Source organism: Eptesicus fuscus, chromosome 13, assembly GCF_027574615.1.
Source record: "Eptesicus fuscus isolate TK198812 chromosome 13, DD_ASM_mEF_20220401, whole genome shotgun sequence".
NCBI classification, from domain to species: domain Eukaryota; kingdom Metazoa; phylum Chordata; class Mammalia; order Chiroptera; family Vespertilionidae; genus Eptesicus; species Eptesicus fuscus.
In genome coordinates this window covers 77,222,844-77,243,982 of record NC_072485.1, presented here as the reverse complement: position 1 = coordinate 77,243,982, position 21,139 = coordinate 77,222,844, and the positions used below count along the sequence as shown (strand labels likewise).

Below are 21,139 nucleotides of genomic sequence, written 5' to 3'. Positions count from 1 at the left end.
AGGATGTGAGGAAAGTTCCGGATGCAGGGCTGAGCAGGTCTGGCCTGGGGGTCTGTGGCTGGTCAGGGCCCTGACTCCATGTTCCTCCAGGACTGGGCTGCCACCCGGCTGTGTGTGTGACGGGGCAGCCTGGGTCCAACCTCCTGGTTAGTGGGACCCCCACGGGAGGCGCAGAGCGGCCGGAGGGACGCTGCCTGGGCCACATGCATGCAGGGCAGTGCCAGGCGGGGCTGCTTCTCTGAGGAATTGCTCAGCCACACCAGACACTCACTCCCAGGACTTTCCCACCGCAGCCTGGTAGCCCACCTCCCCTGAGCACGGATGGCAGCCTTCACAGGCGTCCTCGGGCGGCGGCCACCTCCGGAGAGTCCCAGCCACTCCGCCCTCGTCTTTCCCCAGGATCCTCCCTCGGAAAAGAGAGACTCCACTTTATATTGGGGTTCTTACAAAATCCACTTTATATTGGGGTTCTTACAAAATCGCACACTGCGGGCCTCTCTCTCGATATTTTGTCTTATGATAGACTGTTTTCTGAGCAGTTGTAGGTTTGCAGAAAAATGAGGGAGACGTACAGAGAGTTCCCGTCCCTCCCTCCCCCCCACCCCATCCCCCCCCCGCCTCCAGTTTCCCGTGTTAACATCCTGGTTGGTGCGGAACCTTTGCCACAGCTGACGAGGCAACATTGTACCTTGCGATTAAGCAGAGTTCTGTTTACTCGAGGGCTCAGTCTTGGTGTCATCTATGGGTCTGCACAAATGCACGATGACACGTGTCCACCACTGTAGTGTCCTACATGGTCGTTTCAGGGCCCTGACACCCCGTGACTCCTGTTCATCCCCCAGCCCTGGACAACTACTGAGTTTGTGTTTTGTTTTTATAATATATTTTATTGATTTTTTACAGAGAGGAAGGGAGAGGGATAGAGAGTTAGAAACATCGATGAGAGAGAAACATTGATCAGCTGCCTCCTGCACACCTCCTACTGGGGATGTGCCCCCAACCAAGGTACATGCCCTTGACCGGAATCGAACCTGGGACCCTTTAGTCTGCAGGCTGACGCTCTATCCACCGAGCCAAACCGGTTAGGGCACCACTGAGCTTTTTGCTGGGGCCGTAGTTTTGTCTTGTCCAGAACTTCATATAGTCGGAATCATACAGTATATCCCCTTTTCGAATTAATGTTTTTCTCTTAGTGATATGCATTTAACATTCCTCCACGCCTTTCCATGGCTTCTGAGCTCATTCCTTTTTATCGCAGAGTGATATTCCATTGTGTGGGCGGACCACTGTTTACTCATCCACTGGCCTCCTGAAGGGCATCTTGGTTGCTTTTAAGTCTTGGCAATTATGAATAAAGCTGCTATAAACACCCGTGTGCAGGTTTTTGTGTGGACATAAGTTTTCCAGTCCTTTGGGTAAGGAACAAGGAGCGTAACTGCTGGACTGTATGGGTAAGGGCCAAGGAGCGTAATTGCTGGACTGTATGTTTATTTTTGTAAGAACTAAACTGTCTTCGAAAGAGGCTTTATCGCTTTCCATTCCCACCAGCAATGCATGACAGTTCCGGTTGCTCCACAATCTCATCAGCACTGGGTGTTGTCAGCGTCTGGATTTGGGCTAATGCTGTAGAAAACCCCAAATGATCCATTGAAACGCTATTTCAAGCAAGAAAAGGAATCAGCAAGGCAGCAGATGATACTAAATCATCAATAGCTTTCACACACACACACACACACACACACACACACACAGCGCGCGCAGAAACTATACTGGAAGGAAAAAAAAACAAGTCTCAGTTAATGTCTTTAAAGATAAAATACTAGGAATAAGCATAATGAGAATTTTAAAAGGCCTAGATGAGAAATAAACTCGTCAATGATTGAAGGATGAAAGGAGGACCGTCGGAAAGACAGGCCGAGCTCGAGGTCAGTGCTCCCTGAGCTACGTTACAACGTTAACTTGGTCAAACCAAGGAAAACACAAACGTTTTCTTTGACTAGACCAGGCGATGCTAACATTCATATGGAAAAATGAATAAGCTAGCCAGGGACACCCTGAATAAGGGGGGGGGGACTGGAAGAGGGGTTATCCTGGAAGATATTAAAACATATCAGAAAGCATCAATCATTAAAACAGTGTGGGACCAGAAATAAATAGACAAAGACTCGGCACAGAAGGTTCAGGTAAACTCGAATACAACCAAGAAAGAGAAGGTATCTCGATCCATGGGAGGAGGCAGCCAGCAAGTGGCGGGGCAAGTGGGCAGTGGCGGGGGGGCAAGTGGGCAGCTGATGGGGGGGCAAGCGGGCAGCTGATTGGGGGGGGGACAAGCAGGCAGCTGGTGGCGTATGCCAGGATGAGCTCCCAACCGGGTCTGAGAGTCAAAGGAGAAAAGAAAACAAAAGTGCCATAAAGAGCACACGGAAGGATTCTTTCGTAACCCACAATAGGGAAGGCCTTTCCATTATGACTAAAAATATAAAAGGAACCCAAAAATTTAACTACATAAAAACTGAAATTTTCCACACGGGGAAAAAAAGCACCATGAGAAAAATCAGAAGGCAAGACTAATCAGGCCCCTGGAATTTCAGAACTAGAAGAAACTTTCACAGTCATCGTAGGGACCGTGTAAAATTATGGGCTGAATTGGGTCCCCCCCCCCAAAAAAAATCATATTTTGAGGTCCTGACACCAAGTGCCTTAATATGTGATCATATTTGGAGACAGGGCCTTAAAAGAGGTGACTAAGGTAGAATGAGGTCACTAGGGTGGGCCTAGTCCTTATAAGTAGAGGAGATCAGGACACAGACACACACAGAGGGACCATCTGGGGACACAGCGAGATGATGATCGTCTACACCAGGGATGGCGAACCTCTGACACGCGTGTCAGTGCCATTTCTGATGACACGCGGCCGCTGAGGCGGCCGCATGCCGAGGATGAAACATTTATGTTACTTAAACGATAAATATCGCGAAATAATGTTTTTTCCTCAAAGGGACACACTACCCGAGTTATGCTCAGTTTTTTGGCGAAGTTTGACACACCAAGCTCAAAAGGTTGCCCATCACTGGTCTACACACTGAGGAGAGAGGCCTCAGGAGGAACCAGCCTGTTTACACCTGGATCTTGGACCTTCAGCCTCCAGGACTTACAAATGTCTGTTGTGTAAGCCATCTGTCTGTGGGACTTTGTTATGAAAGCCACTAGAAATGAATACAGGGAGTATCCTGAGGACCAAGAGTATCTTGCTGGTGGGGAGTATCTTGCTGGTGGGGAGTATCTTACTGGTGGGGAGTATCTTGCTGGTGGGGAGTATCTTACTGGTGGGGAGGATCTTGCTGGTGGGGAGGATCTTGCTGGTGGGGAGTATCTTGCTGGTGGGGAGTATCTTACTGGTGGGGAGTATCTTGCTGGTGGGGAGTATCTTGCTGGTGGGGAGTATCTTGCTGGTGGGGAGTATCTTGCTTACTAAATCCAGCAGATTTTCCCATGAGACTCCCCCTACAGTCCCATAGGAAGCTGCTACTGACCCCACAGGTGACTGTTGGCCTTGCCCTGGCCTCTGCCCGGCTCCTGCCCCTTCTTGTCCCTGGCATTCTGGACTCCTCACTCCCAGCTTTGATGCTTCCTGCCCGGGGCAGAACCTTCACACCTGGAAATTGTTTGGGGTCCCTTTTGGCAGCTGACGTCATCAGCCCCACTCGGTCTCCCTTGGTGCCCTGAGTTTGACAGCCCAGCGATCCCCCGCGCCCCCCCCTCCCCCGCCAACACCCTCTTCGGCATCGACGTGTCCCCAGCCAGCTTCCCACCCTCTCCGATGCTGCGTGGCCCTGGGTGAGGAGCCGCCACGCCCGCGACGGGGAGGCTGGGAGGCAGGGGCTTCCTGGATGGAGGGGCCAGGGCTGATGGGATTTCCCTCTGTGAGCACAAGGAAGAGAAGAAAAATGCTCCGTCAAGCCACCGTCTGGTCACCCCAGACACTGGGAAACAAAAAAGCCTCCGTTGTTTTCTGGGTGTTAACTAGCTACAGGTTCCTCCCCAAACAGTCTCCCAAAGCAGTCATGTTCCCCACAGCCCTTTCCCTGCTCTGCGCCACTTCAGACTCGCGAGTGTCTGAGAGCTATTCAATCCTGATGTTCTAGATTTATTTATACTGAAATCATCAAGATGCTTATTGGTCTGTCTAAGGGGATTTGGGGTTCTTTTTATAGACCCATTTAAGCCATGTTTGCTTTCAATCATTTCTGGCAGCTATAAATGAATGCATACAGTCTCCACACACATCCCCCGCCGCCCCGATCCCCCCCCCCCACCCCACTCCCCCATTCTTTCATTGTCAGAACGTGCACCTCTGCACAGCGCACGGAGCCGCCGACGGAGCGCCAGGACGCCGGTTAAAGAAGCTGCCGTGCGAGGAGGATTCCAGGCTCCGGCTCACCTTGAGCAGCCTCTGTGCAGCCTTCAGGAGGCGTTCTTGGGAGGCTGGTGCTCTGAGAGGCAGCGACCTGTCCCTTGGAGTCCCCACCCCCCACCCCCCGCCCCCCATACCTCTGCCCCGGGAAACCAGATCCCACAAGACGCTAAACCTTCGGATGCCTGTAATTCCACGGCTAATGCTTAGCTTAATTAAGACATCGACTGTAATGGCCTTCTCACCGATTACTTTAAGAAATGGCAGGTCCGTAAGGTGATATTTCCTGGTGTGTGCAAGGATATCATGATGAAATCTCCAAGTCATCACTTCAACACAGGAAGTTATCGGCTCCCTGCGGCCGCGCTCCGCCCGCCACACAATTGGCCCGCTGTTCCGAGCGTTATTCTAGAGGCCGGGCATCCCCGTTCCCCAGCGGCCGGTCCAGGGGGGGAAAGGGATCAATTGAGTACTCTAGCTCCGCACATAGACCTTCTCAATGTTTGGTTTGCTTTGATGCGAACAGAAAAGTAAGCTCGATACACTTGAACTGGTCGCTTTATCTTTTCCAGATTTCTGTCGCGCCTCAAAGTCAGCTCAAGAACACAGTCGGCTCGAGTTAAATCAGCATTCCTCCATTTCCTTCTTTGCGTGTCTTTGTGCCCTTTCGTTTTAAAAATAAGCTCCATCTTTTTATAAATTCGAGAGACCGGGATGCTTGCCGTCCGGTAGTCACTCGGGGACGAGGCCACCAAGCCTGGGCCACGGGAAGCCCAGCTCGGCCTCGGATCCGCGACGCCTCGCCGTCCATCTGGTGGGCAGAGTCGTGGCGGGTGGGGAAGGGAAAGAAGACTAATGTCTAAACAGAATTGAACACATAGTTTCCAGAATGAATTCTTCTCTAACATGAGGGCGTCTGCCCTTTGCAGGATGGTGTCTCTTTTTGTGGCATGCTCCCTTTCCAAAGAGGACCAACTGAGCACATGGAACAACCGCCCTAAGCTGCCCGCTGGGCCTTTCCTGGGATCCTTCTCCATCATCGACACAGAGTCAAAACAGGGCACCGTCAGAGCTGGGTCAGCACCCACACACCCTCCACCCTCGCAGCCCCGGGCAGGTTCTGTGGGATGGCGAGTTGAAGCTTCTAATTTCCTTTCTCAACCAGCTCGCCACATGGGGTCCTAGAGAACTGCCCCACCAGCGTCCACGTGGGAATCGAGCCGGGGAGTGGGCCCCGACCTTGTGCGTGTGTCTCTCGTGAAGCCTTAAACCATGTTGACGTGGGAATGGGTGTCTCCTAACACGTTGTCACCATGACAACCCCCGCCCCCACGGGCAGTCAGTGCCAAACGCAGGCCTGGAGACATTGGTGGGAGCTTGGGAAACTCAAGTGCATTATCATTCCCCCAACACGGTGCTGACAGGAAGGAAACTGGGAGACCCTCACTCAAAAAACAATGAATGGAGCTGAGCGCGCAGTGTAGACAGGGCCACCCCAGGGAACTGGGAGGAGCTGAGCGTGCAGTGTAGACAGGGCCACCCCAGGGAACTGGATGGAGCTGAGCGTGCAGTGTAGACAGGGCCACCCCAGGGAACTGGATGGAGCTGAGCGTGCAGTGTAGACAGGGCCACCCCAGGGAACTGGGAGGAGCTGAGCATGCAGTGTAGACAGGACCACCCCAGGGAACTGGATGGAGCTGAGCGTGCTGTGTAGACAGGACCACCCCAGGAAACTGGGAGGAGCTGAGCGTGCTGTGTAGACAGGACCACCCCAGGAAACTGGGAGGAGCTGAGCGTGCTGTGTAGACAGGACCACCCCAGGGAACTGGGAGGAGCTGAGCGTGCAGTGTAGATGGGACCACCCCAGGGAACTGGATGGAGCTGAGCGTGCAGTGTAGACAGGACCACCCCAGGGAACTGGGAGGAGCTGAGCGTGCAGTGTAGACAGGGCCACCCCAGGTAACTGGATGGAGCTGAGCGTGCAGTGTAGACAGGGCCACCCCAGGGAACTGGATGGAGCTGAGCGTGCAGTGTAGACAGGACCACCCCAGGGAACTGGGAGGAGCTGAGCGTGCAGTGTAGACAGGGCCACCCCAGGGAACTGGATGGAGCTGAGCGTGCAGTGTAGACAGGACCACCCCAGGAAACTGGATGGAGCTGAGCGTGCAGTGTAGACAGGACCACCCCAGGGAACTGGGAGGAGCTGAGCGTGCAGTGTAGACAGGGCCACCCCAGGGAACTGGATGGAGCTGAGCGTGCAGTGTAGACAGGACCACCCCAGGAAACTGGATGGAGCTGAGCGTGCAGTGTAGACAGGACCACCCCAGGGAACTGGATGGAGCTGAGTGTGCAGTGTAGACAGGACCACCCCAGGGAACTGGGAGGAGCTGAGCGTGCAGTGTAGACAGGACCACCCCAGGGAACGGGGAGGAGCTGAGCGTGCAGTGTAGACAGGACCACCCCAGGGAACATCATGGAGCTGAGTGTGCAGTGTAGACAGGACCACCCCAGGGAACTGGATGGAGCTGAGCGTGCAGTGTAGACAGGGCCACCCCAGGGAACTGGATGGAGCTGAGCGTGCAGTGTAGACAGGGCCACCCCAGGGAACTGGATGGAGCTGAGCGTGCAGTGTAGACAGGACCACCCCAGGGAACTGGATGGAGCTGAGCGTGCAGTGTAGACGGGACCACCCCAGGGAACTGGGAGGAGCTGAGCGTGCAGTGTAGACAGGACCACCCCAGGGAACTGGATGGAGCTGAGTGTGCAGTGTAGACGGGACCACCACGGACAAACTGGGGAAGAAAACAAACCCAGCCAATATCTGTCCCTCTCCCTCCCTCTGAACACCCTGGGCTCGATGCCCCAGCACATGCCCCCCTCGTCTCTCCTGGAAGAGGAGCCGGTACCGGCTTTGGCTCGGAGGCCGCCTGACCCGGGGCTGTGAGACGCAGGGACCCATTATCCACTCAGTCCATTTGATCTGTTCATCAGAGTTAAATCACTCTTTCTGATAAGAGCCCAAAGCGTGGGGGGGGCAGCGCTCTCAGAAGCTGAGGTGGAGCCCCAGCTGGCCCACGTCTTCTGGGAACCCCTCTGGCAGGTCCCTGACACATGTGGGGCCCCTGGGCGCGGGGGAGGGGAGGTCAAAACGAGAACCTGGCCCGGGCGGGAGCCCCGGGTGGGACCTGCTGCCCCGCCCCCTCAGCGGTGCGGGCGGAGCAGGTGTGGTGAAGACCCAGGCGCAGGACCAGCAGGTCCCTGGCAGGTCCTCTCCCGCAGCCCAAGTCCAGGCTCTGCTTGGCCGCCAACCCTCCCAGACCCACGGCTCTCGGAAGCTCCCCCAGCCCCCTGCCACCTCGGGCCCCTGTGGTCAACCCACCAGAAGCCACTCCCCTGGCCCCCAAGCCTCTGGGAAGCTGTGGGACCCGCCCAGGACCCCTTATTGGCTTGGCCACCATCGGCACCGGCCTGGCATGTTGGCTACTCCCAGCCTCCTCCTTGTCCAGAGGGCTATGCGAGAGCCACTGTCCCAGAAACCCACGCTGCAGCACCCAGCCTGGGGAGCCACGGCCGCGCTCTGCCCGGGTACCATGGCCCATGCCCCCAGGCGGGGCCAGCTCTGGGCATGATGGTCAGACGCTTCAGAGCTCCCTGCGGGCTCAGGCGGAGGCCAGTGCGCGGATGAGACCCGTTTGCTGAGCCTTTCCCTTTGCCCCATCTGGCCTTCCTCACTTCCTTCCTCTTGAGAGCCCTCGCTCATACGTCGCGTGGACCCGACCCTCGCCTCAGGCTCTGCACCCAGGAAGCCTGACCCTAGACCCTGCCCTTTTCTGTCTGGCTCTGCGGCCCGCGTCTCCTCCATGGAGAAACCTCCTGTTAGGGGCCGAATTGTCTCTTCACATGTTCGTGCGTTGAAGTCCTAGCCCCAGCCCCTCCGTGTGGCTGTGTTTGGAGACAGGGTCAGTAAAGAGGTCATTGGGGTTAAATGCGGTCAGGAGGGTGGGCCGGTCCTCATCCCACGTGACTGGGGTTCTATACAAAGGGGAGACGAGGACACACACAGGGAAGACCGTGTGGGGACACAGGGAGAAGACGGCCGTCGACTCGCCAAGGAGAGAGCCCTGCAGACACCCTGACCTTGAACTTCCAGCCTCCAGGACGGGAATAGTAACGGTCTGCTGCTCAGCCCAGGGTCTGTAGAATTGTGTGCGGGCGGAGAGCAGACTCGCCCACCCACGCTGTTTATCCTTCCGCGCCCAGCTGTCCCCCCAGGTTCCCTTGAGACAGAATAAGGTCCTCATCCGGAACGTTCTCGTGCCTCTCTTAATATATATGTCATTGCCATCATCACTTCCCGCGGAAGGTTTCCCTTTTTAACGTATTCATCTTCGCATTCCGCACAGGACCTCGTAATTCTCAGCCTCTGTAGGCACGTTAAAAGCGGGCTGGGATTAAATTCCTCGACGCCCCCAGGCAGGCCGCCTTCCTCTTCCCCAGCAGACCAAGGTCAGGGGCAACCCAGATGCAATCGCAAACTGGCACGGCGCAGGACGAGATCCTGGCCGGGCCTCAAACGCCGGCTCCATTCAGGTGGCCCTGGGGACGGCGCCCTGGGAACTTAAATTTCTTCCCCTACAGCTGAAGCCTTCCTAGGAAGTCGCTGACTGCACACACTTCGCCCAAAAGATTCCAGGCGAAACCCAGCACCAAGGCGGTCTTGGTTCCCCGCGGGGCCCCCTAACCTGCAGGGCCGGCGTGCCCTGAGATCCCCACCCCCGCCCCCCCTCCCGGGAGCGAGCTGCTGGGGGTCCCCTCACCCACAGGTCAATTGTCCGATCGCGCCGGGCCAGAGCTATCTGCCCGCCAGACAGCCTATCTACGTGTCAGCCTCGGCGGCCATCCTCCAAGATGCTGGGGGTTTTTCTTCCTCGTTGAAATGGATCTTTTGAGAGTCAGTCAAGAGGAAAGAATGTGGACGGATGGAGTGCAGTGGGTGCCTTGGTGAATGAGGCCCTTGATGATCCGGGGAACATTGCAGGCGGGACCCGCTCTCCCCGCACACTTCCTTCGTTTCCTATAAATCTCGCTGTCAGAGAAACTGCCCGTTTGTTTTCTCAGAGAAGGGGGGGGGGGGGGAGCGTCCAGCGCGCGGCGCGTCCACCCCAGCGTTCCCCATTGTGGAGGGCGCGGTTTTGAAGGGGGTGAGAGTGCAGGGTTCTCCGGCCCCCCGCGCCCTGAGAATCCTGAGAGCTGCTTTGCATAAGCTGCCTGTCGGGCAGAAGGGAAATGCAAATACCGTAGGATGGATTAGGACTGCCCGGCCCTCGCCTGTGGACAATGGACTTCTCGCCAGACCCAACATCAGCGACAGCCAGGTTGCCTTTTTAAAAGGACTTTTGTGCATTTTTCTCCCTCGTAGGATTTAGGAGTCCCGTAAAAGACTTCAAAAGTGTTTGGTGCGGATATTCAGAAGAAACGAGACCCTTTTTTTTTTTTTTTTTTCATTTTCCCCCAGTGTGGCTGCCTTTGTAATAACAGTCTTCTTATGTGCTGGAAACTTATGTAACTTAAGATGAAACGACATTTTATAGCCTCCTGGCAGCATGACGGGAACCGAGCAGCGTACCTGGGGCTCCCGGAACCAGGGGGTGAGGGAGGGGTCCGTTTGGGGCCATGGGAAAGGGGCTCCTTGGAACCCACCTCCTGCTTTGGGCTATTCCATACAACGACTTTTCCTAAAGACATGCAAAAAAAAAAATACCTCGGTCACGGTGATGAGAGAATGAGATAGCACCGCGGTCTCAGGACCCACTGAGGGTTTGCCCAGGAATTCCTTAAGTAAATGGTTTCTGAGCAGATTTGTTTAAATGCCTGTGTCCCTCTCTGATTTGGAGACATTCAAACAAACCGGGCACGCAGGGGCGGGAAAGAGAAAAGCCCGGATCGCAGGCTCTAACTAAGCGCGTCGGCTCGTCTTAATGGGCCTCAGATGACCCGGCTAAGAAATGGGTCTAATTACACCCACTGCGTCAGGCCGTTTTGAAGTTTAATTAACGCCTGAAAACGCTTTGCGATCCTCGGGTGAACACAGACCGCAAAGCACGGAGTGTTATTACGGGGATCCAAGGGGCCGCCTTCCTTCCCGCAATCAGATGCTGGGGCTCCGTCTGAACTTTGTCCCTTCCAGCCACGGCGGTTCCTGGGAGGTCCCTCTGTCCCCGGCACCTGCCTCCCAGCCCGCGTACCGTCCCTGATGTCCACGGGCCTCAGCCCCGTGGTCCCCAGCCCGAGCCCACTCCTGAGCTGCCCCGTTCCCAGGAAGGAAAAGCATCGCTTTGCCGTCTACTCCGGACGTGTGTCCATTTCTCCATCGTCACCCATATCATTTGGGGGCGCCTGGGGTACCCACCCCGCCTGGCTCGGGTTACCCCACGTCACAATGGTCTTTCTTAGTGAGCAGCCAGGGAGAGGGCTGGGCCATTCCCTTTGCCCCATCCTGCCCCATCGACTCCCACTATTCTCTCCTGTGATGACAAAGCAGACGGACTTGACTGGAGGCAGCTGATGGGGTCTCTAATAAAGGGGTTAGGGAAGGCAGGCCGTTTTGGGGTTGCCTTTTGATCTGCCATCTTGGAGACCTGGGTGGGTTTTCTGCCTGGATCGTGTGCCCCGGGCAAGGAAAACGGGTGGAGGATCCTGTGTGGTCTGAAGCTCCCGGGCTGGCGCGGGACGTGAGGTTGGTGGATAATCCCGCTAAGCCATTTTCTCAGGGGTATTATGTGAAATGGAATAATTTTCATTTCCAGCCACCGCTGAATGGGCTGGAATGAAAGTGACGCTCACCTCCCTCGTGTGGTCTCCGGCTGTCCCTTCGGCCCGGGTCGCGTCACCCCCGACGGTCACTCGATTCCCTCCTTTGTCGCACTCAGAGCTCCACACAGATGCCCCTGCGGTCCCGTCCCTCTGCCCACCATCACTCGCCATCTCTCACCTTACGCCATTTCACCCCGGTACGCGCGGTCTCCCACTCGAGGACGCGGTGTCCGCGGGGCGGGGCCGGGGCTGTGTCGGGTTCACTGCCGTTTCCCCCGCCCTGTGATGCCGCCTCACGCATCATGAGAACGAGGAACGGCGTCAGAGGACTGGCCTCAGCTCCCGGGGCGCAGAGCACGCGCCATCCCTCTGAGCTCGGGGTCCTCGGAGAGTGGACACAGAAGCGAATGCTGAGGCGCGAGTCCCGCGTGGAGGAGAGTGGCCTGGGGGCCGGGGAGCAGGACGGGACAGGCGGGGAGGCTACAGGGATGTGGTATCGGATCCGCGACTGCTGTGGTCGCCGCGCGCTCCAAGGTGCTCCAGGGAGCCTGGGGCACGCGTTCCAGGACCTTCCTGTGGAGAGGGGGGCGGGTCAGGGCCGCCGTGGTCTGTCCCGGCCACCCTCCACTGGACAGAGCCAGCCCACAGGTGTTGACGTCCTAGCACTGCCAGATCGCGGTGTGTGAGTGCCAAGCGCGTGCCCACAGGGGTCCTCAGAGAAGCGCGAGGCGGGACGGCGAGGCCGGGCAGCGTGCACCTGCCACGAGGTGCGCGGTGCGTGACGCCGACTGTGTCACTCCCGCTTCCGGCCTTTGCTCTTGACTCCATGACTTTCTACCTTTGGGGACACGGCCCCAGAGAACGGCCATTGTTTGGGTGCATTCGCCACACAGGGCTAATGGAAGGAAGGCGGGTCCCCAATTCTGCTGGGTGTCCCCCCTCAGCTGGGTCTTTGAGAGGCAACACCAGCGTTCCCTCAGGCTGGCTGCTCCTGCTGATGGGGGTGCGGGACAGAGCTCAGGTCCCCGCTGGGTGCTGTGTCCCCCAGCTGTCAGCCGAGTTCTTGGTCCAGGCGAGTGGCAGCTTCTGTCCGCCCTGCGATGGACGCAGAGCACTGGACAGTGTCCCTCCCGGGGTCGAAACAGTCCAGGGAGCCGATGTGATCGATGTATCAGGCCGGCGTGGTCTGCGGGTCAGGGTGACTCTGGTCCCTGTGGGGTATCTTGCTGGCCGCCCTCTCCTTGAACTCACCTCTCTACCTTCCTCCCGGGGACTCTTACCCTCCTGTAGGTTCCAACTGCGCTTGAGGGACACCCCCAAACCCCAAATCGGACCGTCCTCTCCTCTCTCCCTTGATCGTTTTCCATTGTTTTGTGACGATTGTGTAGGAGTCCAGGTCCCACCGGCCGGAAGCCGGTACCGCCCAGCCCAGCCCAGGACGCAGGAAGGTGCAGGAAGTCGCTCTCAGGTGGGCGCCTGACTCAGGTTGCCGGGGACTGTGGCCCAGGGCACGGGACAGAGAGGAGAGGGGCCGGGAGCATCGGGAGGGCCCCTGAGTGGGGCAGGAGAGGCAGCAGACACCCCCCCCCCTCCCGCCCCTCTGAGGTCTCAGGCCGGAAGGACAGGGTCCCGAGGATGGACCTACCTTTGAAATCTTCAAAGCTACGAAAGTAAGACAAAAAGGAAGCTCGAAACGCCCATGCTCTCCTCTCCACCACACACCCCTCAATCAATCAAACACCCAGGCTTCTCTCCCCCCGCCCCAGGGCAGGGTGAGGGCCCAGCCGGCCTGGCTGGCTGCAAGTGGAAACTTTGCTGAGGCGGGATGCTGCGGTCTGCTGACCACACCGAGCCCTTTTGCAAATTGGCAGGTGGAATTCGCCCTGTGAAGATAAAAGGCTTGATTTGGGGGTTTGAAAGGTTGGTTGGATGTTTTTATTAAGTGCAAAAACAAGAGGAGGGGGGGAGAGAAAAATTGACTTAATAAAAATTTTACTGAATTAAGTCAGAAACAATGGTAGTATTTGAAAGTAACCACTTCCATTGAGGTTTTTATAACAGGTTTTACAAGCTGTTTCTTTTCCTTTATTTTTATTTTTTTTTTCTGTTTTAAAACTTGCTCAGTGAGGAGCCTTCTAAATTGCTGTTCACCACATAATTTTCAATTCCTGAACCACGGTTTTCCCTGCACTGGGGGGGTGGGGGGGGGGGGCACATCTCCGCGTTCACAGACGGCAGGCAGGCCACCTCCTGAAGGGCAGCTCCCACAGTGTTCTGCTGGGGTTCATCAGTCGCGTCTGCAGAAGCCGTTCCCCGGAACCGCACTCCCACGGGTGCAGGGGCCTCGGATGGGGGACCTCATGCTGTTCACCCTTCTAATTACCCAGGGGCCCATCTCCTGTCTCTTAACCCAAACATGTGGAGGTGGGGTGCGAAAAACCCCATCTGTGGGAAGGAAACAAATTCTGACTAAAGACATGGAAACAGCTCATTGGAGGAGTTCGAGGTTGTAAAAAAAGAAAATTAAACCTATCACATGCGTGATAGAATACGAAAAGGGCGACGGCAACGGGCAAATGTGCAATAGATGCAAATAAAAGCCAACTCCCCGTGTAGATGAAGTATTACCATAAAATATACAAGATCCGCATCCAGTTTCAACTTCCTAAGTGATCAGAGAGGAAGAAGGAAATACAATTGGCACAGCAGAAAATTTGGGGAACAAATCATCGCATGGAAAAAGGCAAAGCTTCTTCACTAGCAATTAAAGAAAGAAACACTAAATAATATGAGTAGTGTGTCCTCCCCCCGGCTCCTGCCCAATCCAGCTGCAAAATAAGACCCTGGCGGAGGGGGCGGGGAGCGGGCGGGGATAAAAAAAAAAAAAACAGTACTTTCCCACATGGCTGGAGGAGCTGCCACCGTCTGGTTCTGTCTGGCGAGTTTTCTAACAGCCGTTTCGTTTTATTAAAGAGAAAAAGACAACTATTTATACTTTCTAATAGACAACAGTTATCAATAGATGTGACGTCAAAAGTGTTCTGTTTGCAAGCCAGCCTGTTTCTAGCCTGCAGGACGTCTCAGTACCTTTGCAAACGTGCCCTAGCAATCTCCCAAGTACACAGTCTTCAGCCAGCTCATTTGACCTCGGAATCTTCTTTCCTGATAACTTTAGGAACATCTCACAGAGCACCAGGCGACTGGGGATCAGACTGAGATGAAGAGAGATATTCCGTGTGAAGCTGCTGTTTGTAAAAGCGAAAACCGGGCCGACCTGAGTGTCCCACAGCCTCGGAAAAGCCATCCAAGCCGCTGTGTTCAGTGAGAACCCCTCGAAGGCAGTCCCTCTAGTCTGCCGGTTAGAAACGCAGGCTGTTGGGACTTCCTATTGAAGTCATGGGGCCCCGTGACTCCCCACGCGAGTCCCACCCACTTCCTCGGTGGCCATGGCTCAGGGAGTCCCTGTTTCATTGAGAAAACCAGCCGGCTGCTTTATCATCCCGTCCAGAGATGGTATCTGAAATCACACGGCCTGCGGCAGCGAGCCCGGAAACCGGCTGGGGCTGGACGTTGGGTGTCGGTGACCTTTAGGAAGGGGGGGCACGGGCCCCGCTGGTGGCGGCAGCTCCACTAGCTGGTCCTGCTCAGCTCTTAGCTCCTTAGGGTCAGGTGAACTCATTCCCGTCTTATTCCGCCCCATGTTCTGCTGGTTTACTGGCCTGCAGGTACCTAATAAGCGTTCCTGTTTGAAAATGTCCAGTCTTCTCCCAGCAAATGAAGGGGCACAGGGATTCGCCCCACTTTGGTCACAGTGAGGGAGGAAAGGTTGAACCAAAGAGAGAGAAATAAAACCAGAGCATTGAAGGCGATATATACTGAGTGGCCAGATTATTATGATCTCTGAACGAATAATGATCTGGCCACTCAGTGTATATCCTATATAATAAAAGGCTAATATGCAAATTGTCCCCTCGACCAGGAGTTCGACCAGCAGGCAGGCCGGCCAACCGCTCATGTCCCCTCCCCCTGGCCAGGCTGGCCGGGACACAGAGAGGGTGGGGACCCACTGCTGTGCATATTGATTCTTCCTCCCATCCCTCCCGCACCCCATCCAAGCATCTAACCCATCCTCCCAATTTTCCCAACACACACACACACACACACTCAGTCTGTCTTCTCAGTATCCTCAGTAGCCTGATCTTGGTGATTTGGGAAGCAAGAGAAATATAACAAAGTGGTCACTAGCCGAAAAGACCCTCCTGCGACAAACTTCTGACCCGGAGTGGCCCGGCTCTCCAAGCCAAAAACACGTCTTTTACACCTTCGTCCCATTCATTCCTTCGTTCCTTGGCCCCACGTGTCTGTGCGAAGGCCCCGCTGTGTGTCAGGCCCCAAGGGAGGATAAGGGTGCTTGCCCTCATGCCTCCCAGAGCTCACAGGCTGGGACACGGACAGACTCAAACACGGACGTCTAGCAAAAGCGGCTCTTGAGCCAGCCGTGTGCATTTGGAATAGATGGCAGACAGGACGAGGATCTGTACTTCCCAGCTTCCAGAGCCAGCCTGGGAAGCGCAGCCTTCCCCGCCGTCCCCACCTCAGGAGCCGAGCGCTTGCTGTGCCAGCTTTGGTGGCTGCCTTGGGGGCCGGCTCAGCATCTGGTCCCAAGTGGAGGTTTGTAAGTTTATCACATTAACTGTGCCCGATCCCCGAGTCCAAATTACAGGCCAAAGCCACAAAATGGTCTCCCAATCAGAGGCCTCTTACCGAACGCCCCCACAAACACCCATTCCCCTTAATCAGGGCCGGCGGGAGGGGCCGGCGCACTCTCCCCAGCGAGCACGCTCATTTTTCCGATTTCACGAGGTTCCTCTACAGTCTCCCTCCGATTCTCCTGCTCGTGTTCTTTTGGGGAGCTTTGGCGCCCCGTGGCCAGAATTTCAGGGCCCACAGAACAACTGACAAGTGCCGTGCCTCCTTCTCCCAAGGCCCCGGGTCTGGCGCACCGTGCGGGGAGCCGGAGGTCGGCTTCCTGTGCGTCCTCACCGTTTCCCAAGAGCTGCCTTTGCAGGCGGACCCCCCTACCCCTCGCATCCCGGCTCCCCATCAGGACTCCGGGCACGTTCTCCTAACTCCACAGACTCCCTCCCGTGAGCTCTGGGCAGGCCAGGATGGCGGTGAGGGGACCGAGTGCCCTTGACGGAAGAGAAGGCTGACCCGGTGAGGGGCACCGGAGGTGGGGCGGGGATTGAGCTCCCAAACCGACTAAGGAGTGTGAGCGTCTTTGGTTTTCTGAGGCCCTGGTTCTAGCTCTGGGCTTCTGGTGGCTGAGACAGAGGAGACACACCCGAGGGCCACAGGCCCACACCCCCACACTCCCCAGAAGCCCGGGCAAGTGAGGAGCCCTCCACTCCGGTGAGGCGGCCTCTGGGGACTCTGCAGGCCAGACAGGGAGCCGGGGAGAGGAGGAAATCAGGAGATAAGTCTAAGATTTTCTCTTGTCACTGGTAGGGGTCAGAGTCCCGGGTTGCTGGGATACTGAAGGTGCAGGTGTATTCAGTGAAAGTCAGAGCTGACGCCCCCCGCCCCCCGCCCCATGCCGGTGCCCAGGACCCCAGGAACCACCACTCTCCCCCATCGTCACAGCACGCTGACCTACACAAGCTAATTAGGACAATGTGTCCATCCTGTCGAGTTTCTCAACTCACAGGGAAAAAAAACACACATTTCTTATGCATAATTGTCTGTGGTTCCAGACATGAGACCTCCCTGTGGAAGGAATGAGAGAAAAGATCAAAGGGGAAAAAGAACAGGAGGAGGAAGAGAAGAGAAGGGCAGGGCAGGGCAGGGCAGGGGGAGTGAAGTGGCTGAGATGTCCTCATCGAAAGTGTCAGTCTGTCCTGGCCTCCTGGGTCCCGGAGAGTAAACCCCACAAGGTTCTCCCTCAGCTGGAGCACCCGCTAAAGCCGAACCCCGCTTTGCAAGAGAAATGGAAGGTGCCATGCAAAAACTACCATTATTCTAGCAGGCAGAACGCGGGCACGACCCACGTGTCCACCGACTGATGGATGGATGCATAAAATGTGGTCCGTGGGCACAGTGGAATATTACTCGGCCGTGAAAAGGGATGGACTGTGGATACGGCACAAAACACGGATGGACCTTGAAAACATTCTACTGAGTGAAGAAGCCGGTCACAAAAGGCCCATGTTGTAGGGGTCCATTTAAATGAAGGGTCCAAAGCAGATAAATTCCACAGACAGACTGCCGATGGGGGCGGGTTTCTTTTGGGGATGATGAAAATGTTCTAAAATTGATAACGGTGGTGGTTGCACAGCTTTATCTAAAACCCTGACTTGTGCACCTTCAGTGCGTGAACTTTACAGTGTATAAATTATATCCCAACACAGCTGTGTTTTCTTTTTAAAGGTGAACCCTGCAATTTCTAGGTGCTTTGTAATCTGCCTTCTTCCCCCCCCCCGGGTTTTAGAATGAGACAGCCAGAAGGCAGCCCAGCTCTGTGGGCCTCCATTTCCCCATCTGTGAAATGGGAACGTGGTGGCTGTCCTCGGGCCGCCGGGAAGATGAGTCAGGTACCACCTGTGAAGATGCTGTGCCGGTCGGAGGTCTCCGAAAGCAGGGTCACGTGATCGCCCCCATCAGCATCACTGCTGGTGTCTGCCCTGAGCAGCCTGGGTGGACCAGGAGGGGCTGCTTCCCAGGGTGGACTCCTAACTTTCTTTTCTCCCCCGGCCTGCCTCGCCCGCCGGCCTCCTGGCCTTTTGACCTCCCCCCCCGGAGACTCCCCCTCCGCCCCTGCCTGGAACTCTTACCTTCCTCACCACCATCCTTATCTTTCATCTCCTCTTTCCAAACAGCCTCTATTACCCTGAAACTTGCCTGGGAATTCGTTAGTGGGTGGATTCTGAGCTTGGCCTAATCAGCCAGGAACCAAAGGGCAGGAGAAGGAGTGGGTGAGGCCCGGGAGGGGGCCACCCTCTGGGAGAGCCCAGGTTCATCTCCCCAAGAGCTGCTCTGAGCTGCTCCCGGGGCTCCCCACCCTGCCCTCTGCCCCCCCCCCGTGGCCCTGAGGCTTCCTTCCTGCAGCTGTAAATTGGCCTGGGAAGTGACAAAAGGGACCCCGAGACCACTGTTGTTCAAGAAGCACATGGGAAACAGCCCACTCCCCCAGGACCAACTCGAAAGGAAAACCTTGGAGATCTCTCCTTTGGCTGGAAGTGCAGAAACTGGGCACAACAGCCCTGCTTGTCTGTGTCGATCTCATCGGCAGTGATGTAAGCTTTTTATTTGTTTGTTTTTTAAATGGAGAGATATGTTGGTTGTGACCTAATGAAGCCACAGTTTCAGAGTGTGGGATCGATGCTGGCTCTTTGCTAACACGCAGGACTTCCTCTGTGCGGGACTTCACCTACGCCACGCCGTCTCATCTCCGTGAAGACCTGTGAGGTCAGGATCATCGTCTCCATCTGACAGGCGAGGAGGCTGAGGCTGGAGAGGGGCCGGCCACACGGAGAGCAGGTGCAGAGCTGGGAGTCGAGCCTGCAGTTCCAGAGCCCACCCTCCCGAGGGCTTCCCACTTCAAACCCTAGAAATGATTCGAAGCCGCTGCTCCTTCGGCGTGTCCACCTCCTCGCCGCCTCCGCCCTGACCTGTCAGCTTCCACCCTTCCTCCTTCTCTGGTTAAAGCCTCCCTGTGCGCCTCCTCGGAACTCTGCTGGCGGCCGGGACAGAAGAGGAGACTCACAGAGAAGTTCCAGGGAAGATGGAGGCAGAGACAGGAGTGAGGCAGCCACAAGCCGGGCACCTGGAACCCCCAGGAGATGAGGGGGGCAAGGAAGGGCCCTCCCCGGCTCCAGCGGAACACACCCCGCAGGCATTTTGCTTGAAAGCTTTCCAGCTGGTGCTTCCAGCTTCGTCTGTGGGTTAGAGGATGACTAGACAACTCAGCCAAAAGGGGCAAAGGACAATGGATGCCCACCTTCCCGGGGCACAGAGGGTGCCCTCCAGGCTGGGGGTCCAGGAGCCCTCTCTCCCCAAGAGGCTCCAGCGGTGCCTAATGCTGAAACCAGCCTCCAGGCCCCCTCCCCGCCTCTCACTGCAGTGGGACCCCGAGGGCAGGCTGTGGGTGTCCAAGCTGTGGGCTGACAGGAGCTTCTTGACAGAGACCCCTCTTTGCATCCAGCCTTGCCACTGGCCCACACCCTGAGCCGGTTTCACCTGTGGCCGCCTCCCCTCTTCCACTGAGCGGAGAGCGGCTCCTTTTATGCAGAGGAGCGGCACTGGGCCCCGTCCACCCAGAGGCCTGAGCAGGGCCTGACACTCTGGCCCTCTCTGACCTGGCAGAAACCGTCCCTTTTATATCTGTCCCTCACGCTTTCATTGACACTTAGGCCTTAATTACTATGCTTCCTTTTTATTTTTATTTTTTTAACTTATCAAGATTTTATTGTCATATAATAAAAGAAAATATGATGCTTAGAACTGGATCACTTGACCCTTTCTCTCCTTATCTCCTCCCAGTTCAAAATGCTTGCATCTCTTAAGAGCCAGCATTCTCTTAGATCTGCCATTAGGCTCAACGCAGCACAATCTTCTTTGTCGTTTTAGCCTTTTTTTCGGAAAATAGGCTTCGTCTGCCCACCACAGCCACTCTGCCTCCTGTCACAGCGCCGCTTCCCCTGCGCACACAGAGATCCTTGCCCCTCTCATACATGTTACTTTGTGGGGTTGATGCTTGCCACCCTTCTTACAGAAAGTTCAGCGGGTCTTAGGAATGTTCACCATGCTTGCGAGCGCTATCAGCAGCGAAAACAACAGCTTCCTTTTTAAATCAAGTGTTTGACTTGGGCCGGGTGAGAAGGAAGAAGAGAAGAGTCATGGTCAAACTCTTTAAAAATGTATTTGTACGTACATTCTAGGATTTATATCTCACATGTAGACAGCTCAAGATAAGTCAGCAAATACAAGTGAGTTTCTAGACGAGGAAGCCATGTTTTGAATTCTCTTTCTGAATAAAAACTGAAATGTTTCATTAATTCCACACCCAGCGTCCATCACATGGCCTTCATTCTGCACAAGAACACATACGTGAGTGGATGGACCTAACTGGCCTTGGCAAACGCCAGCCACAGCGCTACCCGCTTCACACCTGTTACCTCCATTCCTCTCTCCTCGGCCTCGGGATGAGCAGTCACACCCCTTTCGCAGATGGGGCCAGCGGTCCGCCCGGCTGCACGCTGCGGGCAGGGGTCCATCTGTGTGTGACACTCTTGTGCAGTCTCCCAAGCGTGGCTGCAGGCTCCCTGGCAGCTGGAGGAAGTGGCTTGCTTTTACGAGTTCTTGAAAAGGGAGATTATTATCCTGATCAGCTTGGAAGGACCCAGGACACAGAGGGAGGCACAGCCCAGCCATTCAGGGTGCGGGTCTGACAGGCGGCTCACCACGGCTGCCAAGGCCGTGACTGGACAAGGTGACTGCCTCAGTTCCCTCACCCGTTAGGTGCGTGGAGGGAGAGGCTGTTCTGAAGATTAAGTGATGACGGTGACTAGGGGCTTTCTGGGGGAGGGAGGATCACCTTGCAGGAGAAATGAGGAGCTGAGGATGGGGACATGAGTGCAGGCTTTTTCTCCAAACCTGCAGGAGTTCAGAGCAAAAGGGCAGCTCCCTTACACCACTGGGGCGGGGAGGGAGGGCTGTCACCAGGATGGGCTGGTCTACAGCGTGTTCCCAGCAGCCTTTTCTGTCCACATCCCCACGCCTGCCTCCACAGGATGGCGGCCAGCGCTCTGTCCAGGCCAGGATTCTGAGAGGTGACCCAGCCAAGCCTGGGGGGTCACGGTGGGCCCCGGGAGGCACAGGGCAGGCATCCTGCTAGTTAAGGTCAGGTGCTCAGAA

At 56.0% G+C, this 21,139-nt stretch overlaps 1 protein-coding gene across 2 annotated transcripts in view; it reads right to left on the bottom strand.

The window, feature by feature from the left end:
- Positions 1-1,481: 1,481 nt before the first annotated feature.
- The window catches only part of LTO1 (LTO1 maturation factor of ABCE1), a 48,005-nt gene continuing 28,347 nt past the window's right edge, over positions 1,482-21,139 (bottom strand). The window contains exon 4 of one of the 2 annotated variants that reach the window (XM_054724692.1): positions 1,482-1,655. In XM_054724692.1, the coding sequence (XP_054580667.1) occupies positions 1,526-1,655 (130 nt within the window). In that variant the 3' untranslated portion in view covers positions 1,482-1,525. Of the gene's footprint in view, positions 1,656-20,420; positions 20,584-21,139 lie in introns of those variants that run through there. The other variant, XM_054724691.1, reaches the window with a different exon arrangement.